Here is a 24,946-nt window from a genome sequence, read left to right as displayed (position 1 = left end):
AAATATTTGGGCAGAGTTAACTCAGGGATGAGAGAAGCCCATGTATTGAATTTATGACAACTTTCAGATGTTCAAATTACCCCCATACCCATGTACATGGAATTAGCAGCTGTAGATGTACTGTGATTTCGTTCTAGAAGGCTCATTTATGAAAAAAATCACACACAAAAAAAGTTCTATCTCTAGGATTGAGGTACCTGAAATTCTTTGTTCAGGAATTCAGTTAAGTATTGCTGTCTTTTATTAAATAAAGATATTTCTTAGGAGGAGTAATAAATTAAGCCACCAATACTTTATCATAAGTGAATGTATTAAATGTTCTCTACCTCAGGGGAAACCCAAAGAATGCTGCATTAATATTATATTAATTATCCTGCTTTCTTTTGATTTCATACATGTCTCCAAGAACTTCCCTCATAATTATTATTTCACTCTTGATCAGAAAACTAAGTAGTCTTTAGGACAAGCCAAGTCCTTTTGGTGTGGAATGCTTGGCTTAGACAATATCATCTAGATTTCTTCTAGGCCCTTGAGAGTCACACTGTGGAAAGCTGAACTTACCATCTTTCTCCTTTAAATCCACTCTTCTTCCTGTGTTCTTTCGTTTTGTTTTGTTTTTTTAATTATTGGTGGAACCATTATTTGGCTAGTTAGCCAAGCAAAGCTCATAGAAGTTACCTTCATATTTCCTGATTCCTTTAACCCTTCCACCCAATCACTAACAAAGCTTGGTCCATTTTACTTTCTTCATCTTTTTAATCTGTCCAGCCCTCTCCAACCCTATTGTCACATACTGCAGTTGAAGTCACCAGCTCTCACAGGGACTTCTTCAAGAACTTCGGACTTGGTTGTCACTTGTCACTGGTCCCACCACAACCCTCTCCCTTTCAAATCACCCTCTGGATGCCTCCAGAGTAATTCTCTAAAAATGCAAATACCAGCTTTTTCTTAAAGTTCTCTAGTGATTCCCTGTTGTGAACAGGTTGAAATCTATGCTCCTTAGAATGGCATGCGAAGTCACTGATAGACTGGCCCTGCTACCTCTCCAGGCTGCTTTCCGAAGTTCCTGGCATGGTGGATGAAATGTACCAGTGAACATGTCAGAGCCCAGAAAAATACCATTAGGGCTCCTGTGAACATTGACTTACCAGCAGCACCATGACAGTTCACATTTCCATGTCCCAACCTGAGCTATTCTACCGAGAATGACTTTTTATTTCCTTCCTAAATTCCTGCTCGGGCATCACCTTCTCTAATCCATTTCCCCACACCCCGTTCTCCCATGACCGCCTCCTGTTACCCACGAAGTTAATCAATTATCCCTTTTGCTACTTCTTTGCCTTAGGCATTTGAGAGCAGTGTCTAGAAGTTAATTTACCAGATTTAGACCCATATTACCTGGGCTTGAATCCCCGATCTGCACCTTAGAAGTGTCCCAATTTCTTACTGCGTAAAGTGGGGATGATAATAGTCCTTACTTCACAGGGCTGTTATGGGATTCTGTGAAATGATATATATAAAGTCATTATTTTGAACACTGCCTGGCTCACAGAAGGTGCCATAGAAGTAAAAGATATTATTATTCCATAATTTCACATATCACACTATTTCATAGCCACATGCACTTGCATAACTGCCCTCCTTTTTAGCCCATGAGCCCCTTGGGGTACAGGTAGGGTAATCGGCCTGTTTCAATTTGCCTAGGATTTTCCCAGTTTTAGAACCGTAAGTCCTGCAACGCAGGGAAACCCCTCAGTCCCAGGCAAACCAAGAGAGCTGGTCACCCTATGAGGACCCTATCTTATTCACCTTTGAATCACCAGGGTCTATCACAGGATACATAGGTTACAGAGTAGACTATCCATAAGGGTTTATTGAACTATAGAGCCAATATTAATTGCCTTTTCACTTTCTACCTCATAAAGATGCTATTAAACTTCAAAAATCAGTCTTCTTCTTGCTGTGAAGTCACAGCTGACTTTTCAAAACTTGTCACTGAATAACTGAATATATTATTTTTTTAAAAAATGCACAGGAACTAGAAAGGATGATTCCACCCTGTTATATATCATCAGTGTAATAGAATTGGCCACCCTTTAGCAATCGAAGACATAACTGTCATGTTAACAGCAGGGGAGAATGGGGGTGTCATACTTTCTTTTCTATCTAGTGACAGGCAGGTTGAAATCTGAAGGTCCCTAGTTCACATCATAGCCTGAAGAGCAACCTTATCCCAGTCAGAAATGTTCCCTTCACTGAATGTATCTGTCTACCTAGTTGTCAAGAATGGCTAGAGCTCCTGTTTCTAATATGCTTTGTCTTACCACTCCTCATCCAAACTGGCTCAGATCATTTTTCACAGTACAAATACAGTAAGAAAGCCCCACAACCAAGATCCTGTGAGACAGGGACTCTGGACATGCCGGAACTCATAATGAGGGCAAGATCTTGTCTTCAGAAGCAAGGTCTAGGAAGAAGCTGACAGGCAGCCAGACCAAGATCCCTCAGGCAGAATAATAGCAGAGTTGCTAAGAGCATGAGCTTTGGAGTCAGAGTTCAAATGCTACCTCCTCCATTTACTGACTGTAGAATCTTGTACAAATTAATCACCTCTCTGGGCCTCAGTTTCCTTGTTTGTAAAATGAGGATGTAATAACAGTACTGACTTTCTCATAGGATTGTTATTACATTTTGTCTTAGCCTGTGAAAACAAAGCCTGAGGCAGAGTCAATTGCAAATATTCTATTAGGTATTGGGAGATATAACCTCAGGGCATCGAGAGTGTAGGAAAAAAGGGAAATGAGTCAAGGAAGGAGGGAAAACAAATACAGATGGTTTGTAACTGAACTAGCCAAGGCATTATAAGAAAACACATATGGCTGTTTGTTTGCCTGTGACTGCTTCCAAGAAGCCTTCAAAACAGTCCACAGGGAAGGAATGGAGAGGAAATTATCTGCTGGATACTTCCAGTCTCCTGTCTCTCACTGGTCCAATTTTTTCCATTTCCAGATAGTATTACCCAGTCCTTCAAGGTAGACATGAGTGAAGCTGAAGCCTCCCTCCATGGGTCTGGTTGGGTCAGAGCTGTTGCAGCTCTGTCACAGCAAGCATGATGGAACCACCCTTCACTTGAAACAGCTGGTGGCATTTAGAGACAGGGCAATGGCAACAGCCAAAGCTCTCTATTTGAGCAAGTGGCCAAAGCCCAGGGAACAGGTAGTTTTGAAATAAATCTGAAGAGACTCCACTCTCCACAGGTTATTCTCGCCATTTTGTACCTGGATTGACCAGGCTACTGTCACTCTTTCCTTACAGCTTGGCTCCAGGTATATTCACAGGTCCTCCAAAAGTGTAACTGAGATCAGGCCATAATATGTCAAAGAGCAGAAGTCTTTAATTTTCATGAAGTTCAATTTATCAATTTATTTTATGGTTTGTGCTTTTTGAGCCTCCTCTAAGAAATCACTGTCTTATTCAAGTTCACAAAGACTTTCTCCTATGTTTTCTTCTAGAAGTTTTACAGTTTTAGCTTTTGCAGATAGCTCTACGATCTATTTCATTTTAAGTTAATTTTTACATATGATATGAAGTAGGAGTTGAGGTTCTTTTTTTTTTTTTTGGCATATGTATATCCCATTGTTCCAGCACTATTTGTTGAAAAAAATTCTTTTTTTCTATTGAATTACCTTGACACTTTTGTCAAAAATCCATTGATAATATATGTGCAGGCTATTTCTGGGCTCTCTACTATGTTTCATTCACCTATATGTCTATCCTTATGCCACTGTCTTTATCTATATAGCTATCCTTACACCAGTGCCATGTCTTGATTATTGTAGCTTTATAAGTCTTGAAATCAGGTCATGTAAGCAACTTTGTTCTTTTTCAAAGTTGTTTTGACTATTTTAGATTCTTTCCATTTTCATACAGCTTGTCAATCAATTTCTAGAAAGAAAGAAAGAAAGGAAGGAAGGAAGGAAGGAAGGAGGGAGAGAGGGAGGGAGGGAGGAAGAAAGGAAGGGGAGGGAGGGAGGGAGGGAGGAAGAAAGGAAGGGGAGGGAGGGAGGGAGGAAGGGGGAGGAAGGGAAGGAGAAAGAGAGAAAGAGAGAGAAATAGAGAAAGAGAGAAAAAGAAAGAAAGAGAAAGAAAGAGAGAGAGAAAGAAAACGAGAAAGAAAGAAAGAAAGGCTGCTAGAATTTTGATTGAGACTGAATTGAATCTGTAGCTCAATTTGGAAGAATTGGCATCTTAACAATACTAATTCTTCTGATCTGATTATGAAGAAGGTATATCTCTATTTATTTAGGTCTTCTTTAATTCACTCATTTATGTCATGTAGTTTTAAGTGTATAGGTCTTGCATTTATTTTGCTGCATTTAGTTCTAAGTAGATTTTTGAGGATTTATTAGATTATTGTACAAAACTTTCATGTCATCTGCAAATGAAGACTGTCTTGCTTCTTTCTTTCCGATCTATATGCCTTTATCTTTCTTGTCTTACTTCACTGGCAAGAATTCCTAGAACACTAGAAAAGGTAGGAGTGGACATTCTTGCATTGTTTCTGATCCTAGGAGGAAGCACTTGGTCTTTAATCATTAAATATAATGTTGGCTATAGGTTTTTGCAGATTCTCTTTATCAGGCTGAAGAAGTTCCCTTATATTCCTGAAACATTTTTTAATCATAAACGGATGTTGAATATTGTCAAATGCTGCTTTATCTGCATTTATTAAGAGGACCATATGTTTTCTTTCCCCTTTATTCTGTTAATGTAATAAATTATGCTTGAATGTTATGCTAACTTGCTTTCCTGCAATAAACCATGCTTGATCATGATGTATTATCCTTTTTGTATATTGCTGAAGTTTATATGCTAACATTTTGTTGACATTTTTTGCCTCTATGCTCATGAGAGACATTGGGCAATAGCTTTCTTTTCTTGTAATGCCTTTTTTCTGGTTTTGGTATCAGGGCTTCAAAAATAAACCCAAATTTTAAAGACATTTATGTAGGATGGTATAATTTCTTTCCTAAAGGTTTGACAGACCATAACATTTAACATGACTTTTATTAAAGATTTGGGGATAAAAACATTATTAGGATGCAAAAAAAAATCATAAAACTAGAAATTAGCTTTCCCATAGAGAATCTCTGCCTGGTTAACTATCTCCTAAAGTCTAGTCCTGTATCCATGTTGCAGAGACCAGCACACCTTCAATCTGTGTCCCCTTCTCTTTGTAACTCAGGTCTCCTAATCCTCTTTCATGGAAGAAAAATATATATTTTTTCTTTCTTTAGAGCAAATCCCAAGGCTTACTAAAGTCTTATTATTGCTAAAATAATACCTTAAAATTGATTAATAGTGGTACACCCATACAATGGAATACTATTCAGCAATAAAAAGTGAAGAACTACTAATAGACATTACAATATGGATGACTCTCAAAATAATAAAGCTGAGTTAAAGAAGCCAGGTAAAAATATAGATGGCCAACAGGCACATGAAGAGATGCTCAGCATCGCTAATTATTAGAGAAACGCAAATCTAAACTACAGTAAAGTATCATCTCACACCAGTCAGAATGGCCATCATCAAAAAGTCTACAAATAATAAATGCTGGATAGGGTGTGGAGAAAAAGGAACCCTCCTACACCGTTGGTGGGAATGTAAACTGGTACACCCACTACGAAGAACAGTATGGAGGCTCCTTAAAAAACTAAAACTAGAGTTCCCATACAATCCCACTCCTGGGCATATATCCAGAGAAAACCATAATCCCAAAAGATATATGCACCCCAATGTTCACAGCAGCATTATTTACAATAGCCAAGACATGGAAACAACCTAAATGCCCATCAAAAGATGAATGGGTAAAGATGTGATTTATATATATATTTATACACACACACACACACACACACACACACACACACACACACACACACAGTGGAATATTACTCAACCATAAAAAAGAGTAAAATAATGCCATTTGCAGCAACATGGATGGACCTAGACATTATCATATTAAGTGAAGTAAGTTAGAGAAAGACAAATATCATATGATATCACTTATGGGGAATATTAAATAATCATACAAATGAACTTATTTACAAAACAGAAATAGACTCACAGACATAGAAAACAAACTTATGGTTACCAAAGGGAAAAGGAGGGGGAGGGATAAATTAGGAGTTTGGGATTAACACATGCACACTACTGTACAGTAAGTCCCCTACATGCGAACCTTCAAGTTGCAAACTTTCAAAGATGCAAACGTGCGTTAGTATGTCCAACCACGTAAGTCAGTTCGTGTGTCTGGCATACATTGTCATGTTCATGCATCCTCTACAAGTGGTTGTGCTTTTGTGTACTTTACTGTGCATCACAGCAGCATTATTTACAATAGCCAAGACATGGAAACAACCTAAATGCCCATCAAAAGATGAATGGGTAAAGATGTGATTTCTACAAGTGGTTGTGCTTTTGTGTACTTTACTGTGCAGTACTGTATAGAGTACAGTATCTTTATTTCAAGCAAGATCTGCAAGAGGACGATTTCACTGAACTCTTTGCTGTGCAACACAAGGAGCTTACTAATGAAGATCTGATGGAGTTGGAGGCCCAGAGAAAGGACAAAGAGAGATAAGAGGAAGAAGAAATAACTGAAGAACCGAAGAGATTCACGATGCAGGAAATGGCAAGGGGATTTTCTTTATTTAAGAAGGCACTTTTAGTGTTTGAGGCACAGGACCCAAACGTAGAATGGTACACAAAGGTTGCAGCAGCCGGTCAGAATGCAAATCAGTGCTACCGTATTATCTATGATGAGAAAAAAAGAGCTACTACCCAGACATCACTGGATCGTTTTTTCAAGAGGGTAGATAGAATTGAATCCAGCAAGGAACCAGAACCTATGCTATCAACGTCAGGCGTAAGTGAAACTGCAGCTTGCCCTCCATCTCCTGTTGCTGACGATCCTTCAGCTCTACCATCTCCCACCTCCTTTCCCTCCTCCAGTCAGTCACTCTTCTCACCTGTTCACTCGATGCCAGCCACTGTATGCCAGCTGTTGTACTGTACTACTGTACCTTTCAAGGAAGGTACTGTACTGTAAGATTAAAAATGTTTTCCTTGTTTTTTGTGTTTATTTGTTTTTTATGTATTATTTGTGTGAAAAGTATTATAAACCTACTACAGTACAGTACTATATAGCCGATTGTGTTAGTTGGGTACCTAGGCTAACTTTGTTGGACTTACAAACAAATTGGACTTATGAACGTGCTCTTGGAATGGAACTTGTTCGTATGTAGGGGACTTACTTGTATATAAAATAGATAAACAACAAGGACCTCCTGTATAGCACAGGGAACTATATTCAATACCTTGTAATAACCTGTAACAGAAAAGAATCTGAAAAAGAATATACATATTTTTATATATAACTGAATCACTTTGCTGTGCACCTGAAACTAACACAACATTGTAAATCAACTATACTTCAATTTAAAAAAATTAAAATTAAAAAAAAAGAAATGCTACCATTAAAAAAATAATTGACCCTCAGGACTCTCCTAGTGGCACAGTGGTTAAGAATCCACCTGCCAGTGCAGGGGACACGGGTTCAATCCCTGGTCCGGGAAGATCCCACATGCCGTGGAGAAACTAAGCCTCTGCACCGCAACTACTGAGCCTGTGCTCTAGAGCCCGCAAGCCACAACTACTGGGCCCGTGAGCCACAATTACTGAGCCAGCGCTCCACAACTACTGAAGCCCAGGTGCCTAGAGCCCATGCTCCGCAACAAGAGAATCCACTGAAATGAGAAGCCCATGCACCGAAATGAAGGGTAGCCCCCACTTGCCCCAACTAGAGAAAGCCCATGCACGGCAACAAAGACCCAATGCAGTCCAAAATAAATAAATTTATTTTTAAAAATTGACCCTCAAATAAAGAAGAAGAATCCAGGTTAAAAAAAAAAAAGTGAATGATGATGATTCCACTTGTATGAAATTCCATAAAATGAAACCTAATCTATAGTATCAAAAAGCAGACCAGCAGTTGCCTGGAAACAGCGGGTCTAAAATAAATAGATGTTCAAAAAATATTTATTGAACATCTGTTTATTTCAGGCACTCTGTTAAACAATTGGTATGTATTATCTCATTTAAAACTTTAATATCCCTTTAGACATGACTATTAAAATTGAGATGGGACCACTGTTAAGATGAGAAAATTGAAGCTAATATTTTGCTAGATATCATACAGCTAATTATAGCTAATAAAATTATTTGAATACTTTTCTAATAAGTAGCAAAACCTAAAAGTAGATCAGCCTTGTATCAAAGTCCTTACTTTTGATACTGTGCTTAAAACCACTTCCTTCTGGCCTCTATCATTTTCTGGTGAAAAACCAGCTGTAAATCATTTTGAGAATTCCTTTTACATAATGAGTTATTTCTTACTTGTTGTTTTCAAGATTTTCTCTGTCTTTAGCTTTTGACAGTTTAATTATGATGTATCTAGGTGTGAATCTCTCTGACTTTATCCAACTGGGTATTCACTGAGATTCTAGGATGTGTAGGTTAATGTTTTTCATCAATTTGGGGATGTTTTTGGCCATTATTTTTTCAATATGCTTTCTCCTCCTCCTTCTCCTTCTGGGATGCCTATTATATATATGTTGGTACATATGATGGTGTCACACAGATCTCTAAGACTCTGGCTCTCTTCATTTTTTTTTTTTCCATTTTGCTCCTAAAACTGATTTCAATTGACCTATCTTCAAGTTTGCTGATTCTTTCTTCTGCCCGCTCACATCTGATGTTGAGTTCCTCCAGTCAATTTTCATTTCAGTTATTGTACTTTTCAACTCCAGAATTTCTATTTGATTCTGGCTTTTTTTAATAAATTCTACCTTGTATTGATATTCTCTATTTGGTGAGACATCATTCTCATAATTTCCTTTATTTCTTTAGACATGAATTCCTTTAGTTCTTCGAACATATTTAAGATATCCAATTTAAAGTCTTTGTCTAAATGGAATATTACTCAGCCATGAAAAGGAACAAAATTGGGTTATTTGTAGAGATATGGATGGACGTAGAGACTGTCATACAGAGTGAAGTAAGTCAGAAAGAGAAAAACAAATATCATATATTAACACATATATGAGGAATCTAGAAAAATGGTACAGATGAACTGGTTTGCAAGGCAGAAATAGAGACACAGATGTAGAGAACAAACGTATGGACACCAAGGGGGTAAAGGGGGAAATGGGATGAATTGGGAGATTGGGATTGACGTATATACATTAATATGTATAAAATAACTAATGAGAACCTCTGTACAGCACAGGGAACTCTACTTCACATAGCTGCACAGTAGAAAGTAACTGAACATTGTAAAACAACTGTACCCAAAATAAATAAATAAATAAATAGATAGATAGATATAAAAAAAAATAAAGTCTTTGCCTAATAAGCCCAACATTTGGACTTCTTCAAGGGCAATGTTAATATACTGCATTATTTCCTGTGAATGTAAAATATTTTTTTTTGTTTCTTTGCATGTCTCATATTTTTTTTCTGTTGAAAGCTAGGCATCTTAAATAATGTAATGTGGCAACTCTAGAGATCAGATTGTCCTCTAACTGAATTTGTAAAGTACAGAACTAAATCTGTAAAGTCTGTATTCTTGTCATATGTGGCCACTGAAGTCTTTGCTTGGTTAGCTTAGTGGTCAGCTAATGATTGAACACAAATTTCCTTAAAGGTCTAGAACTGATCTTGGCAAAGGGGTTCTATGTATATGTTGGGGCACACCTTCAATACTCATCAGGCAGTTGACAGCTCTGCCTTAGCCTTCACATCCTGCTTGCACAGAGCCTCAAAGTCAGACAGAGATGAGAGCTTAGGACCTTCTCAGATATTTTATGAGAATGCTCTCAGCTCTGGGCATGCCTGTGATCTGCCTAGATCCCCAGGAATGTGTCAGAACTTTTCAAAGTCCTCTATGGACATCTAATTCCTCAACTTTTCCTTTTAAGCTTTTTGGTTATCTACTGTTTGCTACCATTCTTATCCACCACCTCAGGCAGCTGTGATACTAAGCTATTGCTGATGTTTGTTTTCAACAGATGCCCCAGAGGAAAAGGTTATTTGCACTTGGTGAGCTCAGAGTCAAATAAATTAAAAAAAAAAAAAAAAAAAAAAGCGCCTTGTGAGCGAGTTCTTCCAGGGAACCACCAGAAGTGTCAAATAATGATGATTCTCTCAAAATGGGGTTTTAAAGACGCTCCATTACTATTCTGCACCATCCAGTGGCTGCCAGGCTACTGGTTTTTACTATGAATGTAGGCCGTTTCGTCTTCAAGGCTACCACAGAGCTGAGGAATATGGGAATGAAGCAAGTTAAAAATGCCACAAAGCTTACTATTCTTACCAAATTCAGTTACTTTTCTTGAATAAACACTTCCTGGATTGCTTCAAACCTTTGGTTAATTTCCAGGGTTCTGAAAGATTAATTCTGACAATTTTTGCTGATGTTCTCATTGCTTTTATGTAGAAGAGGACTTTCAGAGGTCCTTATTTTGTCATTCCCACTGTCATACTTTTCTTTTGTTTTTAATATTTCTGTGAAATGTTTAATTAGGTGTACCACTTGTAAATGACAATTTAAAAATCTCAGTTGGAGAGTTTTATCTTTTATTAGGAAAAGTAAACCATCTGAATGTATTGTGCTCACATATTCAGTCTTAACCCTACTCCTTCATTTTACCTTTCTATTTATTATGTTTCCTAATTTTGTTTCTTTTTATTTTTCAAGTATTTTTGAACATCTTTTTTCCTCTCTTCCCTCTAACAGTCTGAAGCTCTACTTGGTACTTCTGTTTTACCATAACTTACTGTAAACATACACACTAATATATCTAAACATATTTTTATCAAAATAAAAATGAAGTATAATAAATACATAAAATCAGATTCAAAACAATGTTTAAAACAAACAAAACTGGGCTTCCCTGGTGGCACAGTGGTTGAGAGTCCGCCTGCCGATGCAGGGGACACGGGTTCATGCCCCGGTCCGGGAAGATCCCACATGCCGCAGAGCGGCTGGGCCCGTGAGCCGTGGCCGCTGAGCCTGCGCGTCCGGAGCCTGTGCTCTGCAACGGGAGAGGCCACAACGGTGAAAGGCCCGCGTACCGAAAAAAAAAAAAACTATTTAAATTATTACAGTGTACTTTGGTGTTTCTGGTTTGGGAAGAAGACTTGAAGTAAACTTAATAATTGCTACTATTTAGTGAGTGGCTACTATGCACCAAACAGGATGCATACCTTTTGTTAATTCATTTAATCTTCACAACTCTGTAATAAACCTTTTTGTATATTACACAGACTCAGAGAATTTTATTAAAGTGCCCAAAGTTACACAGATTACAGATAACAATATCATGGTTCAAGCTTGGGTTGCCAAATTCCAGAGCCAAAGCTCCTCTGCTTCTCAAATACTTTTCCCTTTCCATGGTAAAAATTTAAGAGCACATTGAGCTGGGAGGGGTGTGCATGTTTATGAGAACAGATAATAGAAAGTTGTCTTTCTCAGTATCTCTCATCAGACAAAATTTTAAATATAGAGAAGGAAAAGAAAATATAATGATAGATGAAATCTAGAAAAACAGAAACGTGCTAAAGGATGGCCTGGAAGGAAGGGACAGCTGGGGTAGTATGAGAAGGAAGTCAAAGAGACAGAGAAAGTCAACCTATTTTGAGTGAAGGGAACAGATGGGAGATGAGCAAAGGCAAAAGAGACCATGTGGGTAGGTGTCATCAGCTAGAGAGCAAGTCACTGGAATTTGATCAATCGACAAGAATTTATTTACTGGACTCCAGGGCACTGTGGGAGATACTAAAGAATGTAGAGTTATTTGGGGAACGATAATGATGTAGACAAGACAGATGGCTTAATGCTGAAGGAAAAGGCTAGAGACAGGAGGCAGAAGTAAATAAGTAAAGGCAATCCCCATGTAAGCTAGCTGGCATATCAATCTGGAATTTCTGTGGGAATGGTTAAGATATAGAGGAAGTGCTATGGCTGCTATTGAATTATAGGTAAAAGATTTGTAGGCAGAAAGAGGAAGATGCCAAATCACCTACTGCTTTTGTGTAAATTAAAAGATTATTAAAAATTAATGAAAATATACCCACATGTACATACACACTACAGACAGTGCTTTACATCCTCCTTCCAAATGTAAATGTGGCTGTTTAGCTAAGAATGGGTAGGGCCTGATAAACATGACTAATATTGAATAGGTCTGACCTCCTCAGAAGGCACCAGGAAGTCTGTGTTGGAGAAAATTACAAGCAAGACTTAAAAGGTGCCTAAAGACATTCAACAATGTAATGAAGATGGATCTCCATCTGTTAAAGTGCAAGTAAGTCAAGATTAGTGGGTGCTAGTGGACATGGAACCCAGTTCAGAAGCATGAGAGGAAATGAGCTTCCTGGGTAGACCCTGACTATATTATATGCAATAGACTCTTAAATGTGCATTCATTTACTCTGAAGTATCTGCTGAGTATCTTCTATAATAAATATGACAGCTGCCAGAAGTCTGCCTACATTCTAAGCTATTTACATTCATTATCTCATCAAATCCTCACAACCATAATATGTAGTCGTTGTTGTTTTCTCTATTTTAAAAATTAGAGGGCTTCCCTGGTGGCGCATTGGTTGCGCGTCCGCCTGCCGATGCAGGGGAACTGGGTTCGCACCCCGGTCCGGGAGGATCCCACATGCCGCGGAGCGGCTGGGCCCGTGAGCCATGGCCGCTGAGCCTGCGCGTCCGGAGCCTGTCCTCCGCAACGGGAAAGGCCGCAGCAGAGGGAGGCCCGCATACCACAAAAAAAAAAAAAAAGAAAAAAAAAAAAGAAAAATTAGAAAAATGAGATGCAGACATGTTAAGTAACTTGCCCAAGATCCCATATTCAGTAGGTGGAAGAGGAGATTCACATCTTAATCTCTGTTATATTTCTTTTACCCCGAGACCGGCACATTTTAGGTACTGGGGATATAAAAAGTAATATTTAGCAGTCCTTGTTCTTGTGAAGCATATAGACTAGCTGGGAGACAGAAAGCCAAACAAACAGTTGTAACGTGATAAAGTATTTACTGTAACAAGCATATACGGAGTGAATGAGTAAAGAAATACCCAAATTTGCCCGGGGGTGTCAGAAACTACTTGAGCATAGACTTTAAGGATCAACAATTGTTTCCTAGGGGATGAAGGCACAGATGGAATTTTAATACATACAGAGCAGTGCATACAAAGACCCAGAGGTAGCAAAGAGTTTGAACCACTTCGGAAACTCTAAGGAGATCAGAAAGACTGAAACCTAAAATGTAGAAGTACAGTATCAGATGAGGCTGGAGAGGCAAGCACTTGTATGTAAAGCTAAAGAATATGGTTATATCCTGTAGGAGTTGGAGAATCACTGAAGTCAGTCCTGTGAAGAGTTTGGTGAATAAAAGAGATTCTACCTGATATTATATCAGAGTCCATAAAGCTATAAAAATTCAAGGACTGGAGATGTCCTAAGGGTCACAGCTAAGTGGCAATGGCAGCATTACAAGTGGAAGACTCCACTGAAAATTTGAGGGCAGGTGGTGGGAAGGCAGCCGCATGCTCCAGAGACCTGGGCCCAATGCACCAGAGGCTGCACCAGGGGTGGAGACACCTTGCACATAACTGCCTTAGCCAGTTATTTCATTCATACATTTGTTCATCCAATACACACATGCTAGGCAGCAATAGCCTTGGTAGCATCAATATTTCAATAGCAATACCCAACATAATGGTGGACAGCTTTTGAAATCCATAGCTAACCTCCTGGAAATTGACTTCAGGTATGACGTTGGTGAGGACCTGTTTAGAGATTTGTGGAACAGCAGTCAAATACTACTTGGAGAATGCCAGTAGTAAGTGTCCTGGAGGACACTATCTGGAGTATCTGGGGTGAGCAGGGATGAGCCTATCGGTACAAATTCCCCAAAGCTCTGGGCACTGCGATAGTCCAACAAATCTCAGACAACAGGCACAGTTTAACACCTTGAGAGAAGGGGGATCTGCAGGAAACAATCACACTCTTTTATACACCCAACAGAAGACAGCATCTAGAGTATAAGTAGCAAAATTCCAAATATATATAGCCAAGAATAATTGAACAGACTCCCTGGGTTATAGAATTGAGATACTTCCTCCCAGTGGGACAGAGATCAAAAGATTTTTCATAGAGGCTCAAGTCATATATGTCTGTATGTAAATGCATATGTTTATATAGTAAATGAATGTTGTCATTTCATCCTTGCCACCAGTTAGCTATATGACCATAAACAGGCTGCTTCCCTTCCCTGGGTTTCAGCTTTCTCATCTATAACATGAAAAAGCTGGATATGATGATCTCTAAGGTCCCTTCCAGCCATAATATTTTATTAGGATTCCAGATGGTTACTGGGGATGAGAAAATTTTTTATCAACTTATAATTACGTTGTGTAAATTATTACATTAGATTTTTCTCCTCTTAGGAACTGCCGTGTGAAAATGACCCAACAAATGCAGAATTTACATCTTTCTCAGTCAAAAAAACATAGCGCCCCATCATCTCCCAGTGCTGCCAAAGGCCTGTACCGGAACCTCTCTGAGAAACTGAAAGGGAGCCACTCTTCGTTTGATGAGGCCTATTTTAGAACAAGAACTGACCGGCTGAGTCTCAGAAAGACTTCGGTGGTAATAAAACTCTTTATTCTCATCTTGGTTTGATTAGTGCAGTTGTGTTTGGATTTAAGGAGATACTATGATGATCCACGTTTACTTCAGAACCTGATGTTTGCAAGTTTATAAATGTTGAAAGTCAGGTAAGGTAGGAACTGCACGTATATATGTTAGCCGAAGTTTAAGTGACTGTGAGATTTTCCCTTGCTTTTTCTTAATTTCTTTTCCTTTATTTTCCCTTAGTTTTTCTTTCTCTAATAGACCAAAGAACCCACAAAATAGCAGCTTGACAAATAAGGAGTTTGAGATTAAACAGGCTTTCTGAGAGATCCAGTGTTCATTCAAATATTGAATGAACAATATTTTATTTACTTATTTATAACGTATACCCCATATGCTTTCCAAAGGCATTCAAGACAGAATCCAGGCCAAAAAAAAATGCAAATGTATTATACAATGGTAAATAAATCAATAACGATGGTGATTGTGGGGGACAGCAAGGGAGCAAGAAAGGGAAAAAGAAAGAAAGAAGGAAGGAGAGGAGGGTGGGAGGAAGGAAGGAAGGAAAAAAACTAGTAAAAGAAAATAGTGGGGGGCTTCCCTGGTGGCGCGGTGGTTGCGCGTCCGCCTGCCGATGCAGGGGAACCGGGTTCGCGCCCCGGTCCGGGAGGATCCCACGTGCCGCGGAGCGGCTGGGCCCGTGAGCCAGGGCCGCTGGGCCTGCGCGTCCGGAGCCTGTGCTCCGCAACGGGAGAGGCCGCAGCAGAGGGAGGCCCGCGTACCGCAAAAAAATAAAAAAAAAGAAAATAGTGGGGATGGAAAGAGAAATAGATATATGAAAAACCTAGGCAAATACAGTACCTAAAATTTATCATTACGTTTACCTCTGAGTTCCTGGTCAGTCAAAGCAGATGGGGAAGGACAATTGGTAATAGCATTGCATTAGCTAGTAACTGAAAGTATACCAAATGAATATCTTCCTGTTGCTAAGTCCTCTGGCCTCTATAAGATGTCAGAGTGAATTATGCAATGGAGAGTAAAGAGTAGTATTGGGGATGTTATAAACATTCTCACATAGCAGTTTCTTATGCTGCCCCTCAGTAAAAGCTGAGGGCATAATATCAACATGCTCAGCAAGGGTATTTCTGCAGGGGGTAATGGCACCATTTGTTTGAGCTTAAAACAGAAATGAGCCCTAGCCTTTCCAGATAGAAGCATACTAGAGTTTGCCAACAAAAGCATGGCGAAGGAAATGACTTAAGAGTGAGAGCAAGTATGGCACATGAGAAATTAGACATACTAAGAATCACAAACAAATACACAACTGTGTTGTTTGGACAGGGCGGCATTTTAACTTTGCTCATTTGTTTTCTCATTTCAAACTCATCTTCTGGGAGGGCTCGGTTGTGGCTGAGTTACGGCCTAAGCATCAGAGGCTGTTCAGCTTAGCAGATTGTCGACAAAACACTTTTCCATTCAGCAGACTGCCATGTAGCAAAGAGAGCTGCATATCAAACAGTTCTATCCCCTGGGTCCCCATTGTCAAAACAAGCATTTGCATAATAGCTTTGTATTTTCCTCGACTTTCATTCATGTGTTACGCACTCAGCTAAGTCGATCTGTAGCCTTTGATGGGGAGGATCAATTTTTGATGAGACTAAAAATAAAAGCTGCCAACCTAAATATGTGATTACTGAAGACCTTCCACATTTTAATCAGGCAACCCCTATGCTAGCTCAGGACCATTGTTATTTCAATGTGTTTAAACACCTGGCAACTCTTGGAGAAGATACCAGATAAATGTATGAATAGTATATGTGTTGCCCTTATCCCATCAGCTACAGAAATATGTATTTGAGAGAATTCTATAGCTTTCCTCCTTTGCTTACTATTAATCCCCGAAAGAACTTTTCAAAGGAAAGACATTGTCTTTAGCTATTCTATAGGCGATCTGTATCCTATGAATATTCAACTTTTGGCCCTCTCAGGCCCCAAAGCAATTGCCACCAATCCACTGAAACCCTCCCTGGAAACCACCTCTTGAGCCCCTCACCTGAGGTCTCAGAAATGCCAGTTATTCAGTGGCTGGGGCTCAGGGTTGAGGAAGTGTAGAGGTTAGTATAAAGGAGTCTAGGAGTTAGGGAGTCAGCCTGCAGGCAGTGTGGACCTACTAGAGATTTGTAAATAAGGAAGGGACATGTAGCAGTGTAAATTTTAGAAAGACTACTCTTGTATCAATATGGAGTCGGGATGGAGGAGACTAAGACTAGCAACAGGTAGGTTATTGCCATGATCTGGTAACAGTCTGAGAAACAGTCAAAACATGGGGATGGAAAGGGAGGGGATGAGTTTGAGAAACAGAGAAAGTGTATTCCAAGCTAGTCATAATTTAAATTACCTGTGCTATGCTATCTATGCAAGTGTTTTCCAAACTATGTTCGGTCGAACCTTATTCCAGGACAGTTAAAACAAATATAATGAAAAATATGTTCTGTGAAAAAATATTTGAAACAGGTCATATCTCTCACCTATTAGAGAGTCATAATTGCATGTTAAAATTACTAAAGGGCTTGAGAGGTTTTACAATAAAATAATGCAGTAACTTGGTTTAATCTAATGTTTACCAAATTCATTTGACCACATGCTACTTTCTTCATAGAACACCTTATAATGGCCTACTGAACAGTATTCCACAGAAGACTGGTTTGAGAAAAACTGACGTTTGCCCTTATCTATAGACTGTATACTATATTGTCTCAATGCATCTAAATGTACAGATCTTTTCAATGTTCATTAAAAAAGATGGAGGGAGGGTCCAATAGTGTTTACTTCGGAGACCTTGGAATAAATAGCAGTTATACCACTTATAAGTGGGAATGCAGTCACTGAAGCAGTCCCTAAAATTCAAAACAGCTAGGCCATGAAGACAAGCTGGTCTATGAAAGTGTGCTAACCTGCTTCATTCTTTTCCAGAACTTCCAGGGCAATGAAGCCATGTTTGAAGCAGTTGAACAGCAAGACATGGATGCTGTGCAGATCCTCCTGTATCAGTACACATCGGAAGAACTAGATCTCAACACACCTAACAGTGAGGGATTGACACCTCTGGATATTGCCATCATGACCAACAATGTGCCCATTGCTAGGATTCTTCTGAGAACAGGGGCCCAAGAAAGTCCACACTGTAAGTAAACTCAAGAATAAAACATGTACTATTAAGGCCAGACCACAGCTTTATGCCACCAAAATAGCCATTGCTGGCCCTTAGAATGAATGGGTGACTAAGCATAGGCTCTGAAATCCTTTACATGTTTTCATGAACTTTCATGCAAACAGTGATAGTGTTTACCAGTCTAAGCATCAAGTTACGTTCTAAATAGAATACACAGAATGTTATTGAAAAGGAACCTCAAAGGAACTTCCGCTTAAGAACTGAATGCAAGTTTCAAGATATGTGAAACACCCCAAGTGAGGCTACAGCACAGGACATATACATAGAAAAAAGAATGAGATAGAAAAGAGAATGAGTATGTGTGTGTTAATGTCTTTCTGTCCACAGTCAATATGGTGGTTCCATTCATTCATTCACTCATTCAACAAACAATGAGGAAAGGGCATGTTCTAAGTACTAGGAATGCAGTGGTGAGCAAGACAAAGATCTCTACGCTCAAAGAACTTACATACTAGGGGAGGAGATTTCCAACAATCAAGTAAATAGATAAATTAATATATAAATTCAAATAATGATAAATACTATGAAGAAAATAAAGTGAATGAATGGGTGGAGATTGATGGAGTGGAGACTATTTTAATAGGTTTGGGCAAGGAAAGCCTCTCTAATGCAGTGACATTTGAGCCTAGTCCTTCCTAGGCAATAACAAGGAACGAGCTATGAGAAGATATGGGGTCAAATTTTAGGCAGAGTGAATGGCAAATAGAAAGGTTCTGAGGCAGGTAGGAATGAGATTGCCATATCTGAAGAATAAGAAGGCCAGTGTGGCTAAAGGAAAATGAACATAGGGGAGAGTGATGGCTGAAGGAGAAGTCACAGGGACCAGATCACACAGGAGCAGATTAGCCCAGGTGAGAAGTTTCACTTTGATTTTACGTGTGATGGGGAGACAGTGAAACAGTTTAAGCAGATGAAAGACATATTCTGGGGAATTCCCTGGCAGTCCAGCGGTTAGGACTCGGTGCTGTCACTGCTGGGGCCCAGGTTCAATCCTTGGTCAGGGAACTAAGATCCTGCAAGCCGCGTGGCGTGGGAAAGAAAGAAAGAGGAAGGGAGGGAGGGAGGGAGAAGACATATTCTGCTTTACATTTTAAAAAATCACTACAGCCGTGTGTGGAGAATACACAGTGGTTAGGGCAACTGGGAAATTGTGAAAACCAATTAGGAGGCTATTCTAATGGTCCAGGAGACAGATGCCAGTTGCTTGGACTAGCACCGTAGTGACATTGATGGTGAGCAGGGGTGGAATTCTGAATGCATTTTTTTTTTTTTTTTTTTGCGGTACGCGGGCCTCTCCCGTTGCGGAGCACAGGCTTCCGACGCGCAGGCTCAGCGGCCACGGCTCACGGGCCCAGCCGCTCCGCGGCACGTGGGATCTTCCCGGACCGGGGCACGAACCCGTGTCCCCTGCATCGGCAGGCGGACTCCCAACCACTGCGCCACCAGGGAAGCCCTGAATGCATTTTCTAACAGCTTTATTGAGATATAATTCACATGCCATACAATTCACTCACTTATCGTGTACAATTCAATGGTTTTTAGTAGATGCAGAGACTTGTGCAACCGTCACCACAGTCAATTTTAGACCATTTGCATCACCCCAAAAGAAACCCCATACCCTTCAGCTATCTCACCCCAACCTCCCCACTCCTCCCAGTCCCGGGCAACCACTAATCTACTTTCTGTTTCTATAGATTTGCCTCTTCTGGACATTTCATATAAACGGAATCACATCGTATGTGGTCTTTAGTGAATGGCTTCTTTCTGGATGTATTTTGAAGTAGAGCTGATAGTACTTACCACAGGGAGCTGATCTCAGGTCATAGACCCCACCCAGGAGTGGATGGGATAAAATCATATAGCCCTTGCCCTGTGCCAGGCACTATTCTGAGCACTTTACATGTATTGACTCCTTTAATCCTCACACAACATTCTGAGGGAGGCACTCATATTCCCTTAGGTGCAAACTCTCTGACCCAATGACCGCAATGGCTCTGAGCCACCGTTTTTATGTTTCCTAAAAGAATAAAGTAAACTCATCAAATTGTTAGTTTCACCAATACTGATTCACTCACTTCCAAGTGGTGAGACCCAGAAGGCTGAAAGAGAAGCAAGCAAATATATAATTAGAGGTCACATCTCTGCTCCTAAATTTCATAAACCCCTGCCACCCAAAAACTAGGTACAGAGGCAGAACCTTGTATCCTAAAACTCTTCATTTTAAAAATGCTAAACTCACCACATCCATGTCAAAAAGAATGAGGACTTGGGTTCAGTAGCATTGGGGCTCTTCAATAAGAGCTCCATCATCAAAGTGCTGCTTCTTTTTAGTGGAATTGGAGGATTTGGAGCGATGGGCAAATAAGGATGGAAGAAATCAAAAAGGTTTATTTGCTGCCTTCCAATTTATGTTGCAATAATGTCTGTCCTAAAGATGCAGTGAGAGAGCGGTGGAGAGAGAATCAAGGGGTCTGAACATAGAGAATGCAGACTGAGCCCCATTCTATAGGAACAAGGAGACCATTCATCCAGATGTTGCCTGCACTGAGCTGGATGAAACATTAGTCTTACTTACCTGAGACACTGCAAAGAATTTCTGCATTTTCCATGAAACCAGTAATACTCCCAATCTCCCCAATCCCCCTTGTGCATAATTAAATCTCCATAAAATAACCCAAGTACTAAATATTTAGTTAAACCGAAAGCAAATTCATTCAAAAGATCCCTGGTTTTTCTCATTCCCTGTGGGATGATAACCACATTATCATCACAAACTTGTAAAGGACAGTGAGAGAGAAACCCAGGTTTTAGCTTCTAGGAAATGTGACACCTAAGTCACCTCGGCCACCCAAAAAGTTAAAGAGATAGGATCATGTACAGACTCCCACATGTGTAAAAATGGCAAAGGACTATTGATTGAGAACCTATGAAATCTCCACATACATTATCTCCAGTTTTCACACTAGCCCTTCAGGATGATGTTATTAACTCCATCTTGAAGAAGAGGAATTCGTGATTCTGAGAGGTTAAGTGACTGACCAAAGGTCACACATCTAGCAAATGAATAGGGATGTCAGGGATTCAAGTCCAAGTGTGTGAGATACCATGCCTGGAATCCTGCTGTGCAAACTCACTGTCTTTCCAAATAACTAATGAAGAAGGCTGTGGCCACTGGGCCCCTGTACCTTTCCCTTTGTGCCTTTGCTAAAACCCTATGGTGTATTTCTTTGTGCTGTTCTATGAGCTGAGATGCCATTCCTGTTGAAAAAAGGCAGGATAGAAGAACACAGTCTGTTTTCAGGGATTTTTAATTCACTTTATGTATCAAGTACCAGAGAAATCAAATTGCTTCTGTGCGTGAGTATGAGCCAGCCCATGAGAAAAACCAGAGTCTCCCAGCTAGAACCAGATAAGCAAGCACCCACTGCAAATTGATCCCCAGAAGCTGCAGAGGCAGGATAGAAGAATGAGGTCTTAAGTTCTTAGAGTATTTTACACATTGCAAAAATGCTTTTGCTTGCATCATCTCATTTGATCCTGACCACTGGCTTGTGAGATGAGAGTTAGTTTCCTCGTTTTGATCAACGAGGAAACTGAAATAAAGACAAACAATTCATCCAGTGCTCCAAAGCTAATAAGTGGTGGACCCATGATTTGAACCCAGATCTTCTGGATTAAATGTTTTGGTATTTGTGGAAAAGCATTAGCACACTCACTGTCACACTGTAGATGTTCAATTCCTTCCTTCCCTGACTCTCCATCTGTCCTCTTCTAATGCCTGTTAAATATTTCAGGATTTCTAATAGGGTAAATTTTCTTGTCTTCCCTTCCCCTGTGTGTTCCCTTCTGAACACAGCCCAATACTCTTTTCACTATGCCAACCAAAGATCCTGACATAACTCAGAAGAAAGTCCTCTGTAATTCTCTCCCTTTCGTAACAGGAATCACAAAGACACAGATACGTTTAGGGATTTACCTCCTAAGCCACTGGTCAGGCATGTCTTCTGGGCTTTAGCCCCTGAAATCATAGAGCTATATGAAGGTGCTCTGAATAAACATGGCTTGAAATTCAATCATATACATTTCCTTATTCATAGGGAAAGTTCCAGAAGTGGCCACCCAAATTTTCACACTGCCCCAAGTTTAAATATACACAGAACCTCAGCCTGCTCATTAGATGAATATACTATCTTTATTCGGCAACTTTATTCTGTTCGTCCCACCTTTAGGTAAGCAGCACAAAGTAATATTCATCCTTTCTAGGAGAAAACATCAGCCATTGTTGAAGTAGAATCCCACATACGTGTGCCGAGCTCAGGAAACAGGCCCAGAATCTGAAAGGACCAGCGCTAGGAAAGCTAATGTACAAAGGTACTACAGGATACCTGAGGGCTATACTTTTGATTTTTTTCATCCATTCAGTATCCCACTTGCCATAACTCATACTCAGTTGAACAATGGCTGAGAAAGACTTGCTCCATAACTGAAAGTCCCTCATCATAAACCCCTCCCTTATTCTAACTCATATCCTGCCTCCACCCTCAAATCACACTTCAACAGTCTCCAGGAAGAATATACCGAATCATCAATGAGGTCCTTGCCTTTCTGAGGCTGCTATCTATTTGGCATCATTTCGGCTCTATAAACAGTAACCATAAAGAAACTAGTTCTTTTTGGATACCTACCATGTGCAAATCTGGTCACTCACATGGATGTTATCTCATCTTTGACCCCAATACCTGGCACATATGTAGGTGCTGATAAACTTTCAGTTGAAATTTCAGTTGAATTTTAAGCCCTGCCTTATACTGCTGGGAACTGCAGGTATCGAATTTTAGCACATACATACACACACACATACACTATGTGTACAGTGCCCGTGCACACATACATACATGCACTTGCACACACAATGTATGAAGAAAACTTTGTCTTCAAGTAATTTACACTGTGGGAAACCAGTTGTTGTTGCCATTATTGTGTTTTCCAGGCACTGTTTTGAAATTTGGTTGCAGACGTAGCCTGACTGTGTTTATTTTTACACCGATTAATAATATGGCAGAACGCTCCTCATTTTTAGCCTTTCTGCCCTTTCCTTTAGCTGCATTCTATTCTCCCTTCTCGCTAGACCCTCTCCTCTCTCTCTCTCTGCAATCCTTTGTGAACTCCTCTCTCTCACTTTCCCTTGGATACTGCCTGTGGAGCTAGGAAATGTCTCCCAGAATTAGTTATGTTCAGTTACTTCATAAAATACGATCGCAGAGTAGCTGTCATCTGAGTGTGGCGCAGACACCCATGTTAAAATTTTGGCAGACTGGTCAGGATGCACCACTATTTCTGCAGTAGTCGAGGGTCCGTGTTGGTGCTGGGACTGGTTCAGGGCACGTCTAAGAGGTGTGACTATAAACTAATGAGGCTGGCTTTATGTAAACAAACACACCAGAAAGTCTACAATCCACTTGAATGTTATCCTTTAAGAGGGTCCACATGGGAGACCCCACACTTGCTCCAACAGTGCTGCCATTGCTCTAAACGCTTTTGGATTTGTCCTCAGAGCCAGTTTATGAGAAAATCTGACTCATTGCTTACAGTCACATCTGAATTTTGTTCCAAAACAGCATTGCTCAGCATCGTCACCCTCCATGTTCACCAGTCTTGGTTTCCAATGATTTAGAGAGGTTTCCTGAAATCAAATCCACCCTCAAAAGACAAAGATTTGCAACCATTAAGACTACGTAAAGAACAAGCCGTAGGCGGGTTGCTAGAATGCGTCCCCAGATGTTTTTATCTGCTTCATTAAAATAGGTGTAAAAATCCTCACCCTGACTTACAAACTTGCTCCTCCTCAAACCTCATCTCATACTGCTCACCACTCACCCGTGATACACCAGCCTCCATTCCATTCCTTGAACATTCCTCACCATCTTATTAGAAGGCCTTTGGATTGCTATTCCCTATGCTTGAAATGATCAAGTGCTTTTAATCTTGATCATTACTCGGTCTACTCCTTCTTAACGTTTCACTGTAAATGTCACATCTTCAAGAGAGGCTTTCTTTGGCCACCAAATCCAAAGTCTAAAGTCACTTTCTAATCACATCACTTTTTTAGTTTTCTGCATAGCGCTGAAATCACTGTATGATATTCTTCTCAAGGTTTTGATTTCCTTATTTTCTGTCTCCCCTGCGTTAGAATGTAAACTCCACAAGAGCAAAATTTGTCTCATTTGTCACTGTATCTCCAGCAAACAGAAAGGCACTCAAAAAATGTGTGTTTAATTGAACTGAATAAATCCCAAGGCTACGTTCACTTGTTTTGAAGGGTGTGAATATATTACTAATTTTGAAGGGAATGATTTTACTAAATATCAAGTGAATTTATCTCTTTTTGTTTGTTTCCAAATAATTATTTAGACATCAAGTGGCCATAGCCTAAGTTCCAGTCACTTGCTCTTCAAGAGTTGATAACTGTCCTTTCATTCTTTTATTTTTTATTTTATTTTTTTTTTTGCGGTACGCGGGCCTCTCACTGTCGTGGCCTCTCCCGTTGCGGAGCACAGCCTCCAGACGCGCAGGCCCAGCGGCCATGGCTCACGGGCCCAGCCGCTCCGCGGCATGTGGGATCTTCCCAGACCGGGGCACGAACCCGCGTCCCCTGAATCGGCAGGTGGACTCTCAACCACTGCACCACCAGGGAAGCCCTATTTTTAATTTTTAAATATACATGCAACACAGAATACATTCTCCTTGCCAAAAATTAAAACATAAAAAGTTTAAAGATAACCTTTGTTGGCCCACCCAACACATACATGTGCACATGCACACACTCACTATCTAGGTTCCTGTCCCTCAATTCTGCCAGCATAACCATTGCTATCCTCTAAAGGCATGACTGAGCCAGAGGATCCACCGCCAAGCTTCCTCAGAGTGACTGCTGGTGAGACCCGTG

The 24,946-nt window shown here is 40.1% G+C and overlaps 1 protein-coding gene across 1 annotated transcript in view; it reads left to right on the top strand.

The window, feature by feature from the left end:
• Nucleotides 1-24,946, top strand: part of ANKFN1 (ankyrin repeat and fibronectin type III domain containing 1) — a 165,646-nt gene that overhangs the window by 1,908 nt on the left and 138,792 nt on the right. The window contains exons 2-3 of the mRNA XM_028500020.2: nt 14,582-14,783; nt 17,742-17,952. Of these exons, the coding sequence (XP_028355821.1) occupies nt 14,598-14,783; nt 17,742-17,952 (397 nt within the window). The 5' untranslated portion in view covers nt 14,582-14,597. The remainder of the gene's footprint in view (nt 1-14,581; nt 14,784-17,741; nt 17,953-24,946) is intronic.

This window comes from Physeter macrocephalus, chromosome 14 (assembly GCF_002837175.3).
Source record: "Physeter macrocephalus isolate SW-GA chromosome 14, ASM283717v5, whole genome shotgun sequence".
In the NCBI taxonomy this organism is placed as follows: domain Eukaryota; kingdom Metazoa; phylum Chordata; class Mammalia; order Artiodactyla; family Physeteridae; genus Physeter; species Physeter macrocephalus.
The sequence above is the reverse complement of the archived record's forward strand: the minus strand, read 5'-3'. Positions and strand labels throughout refer to the sequence as shown.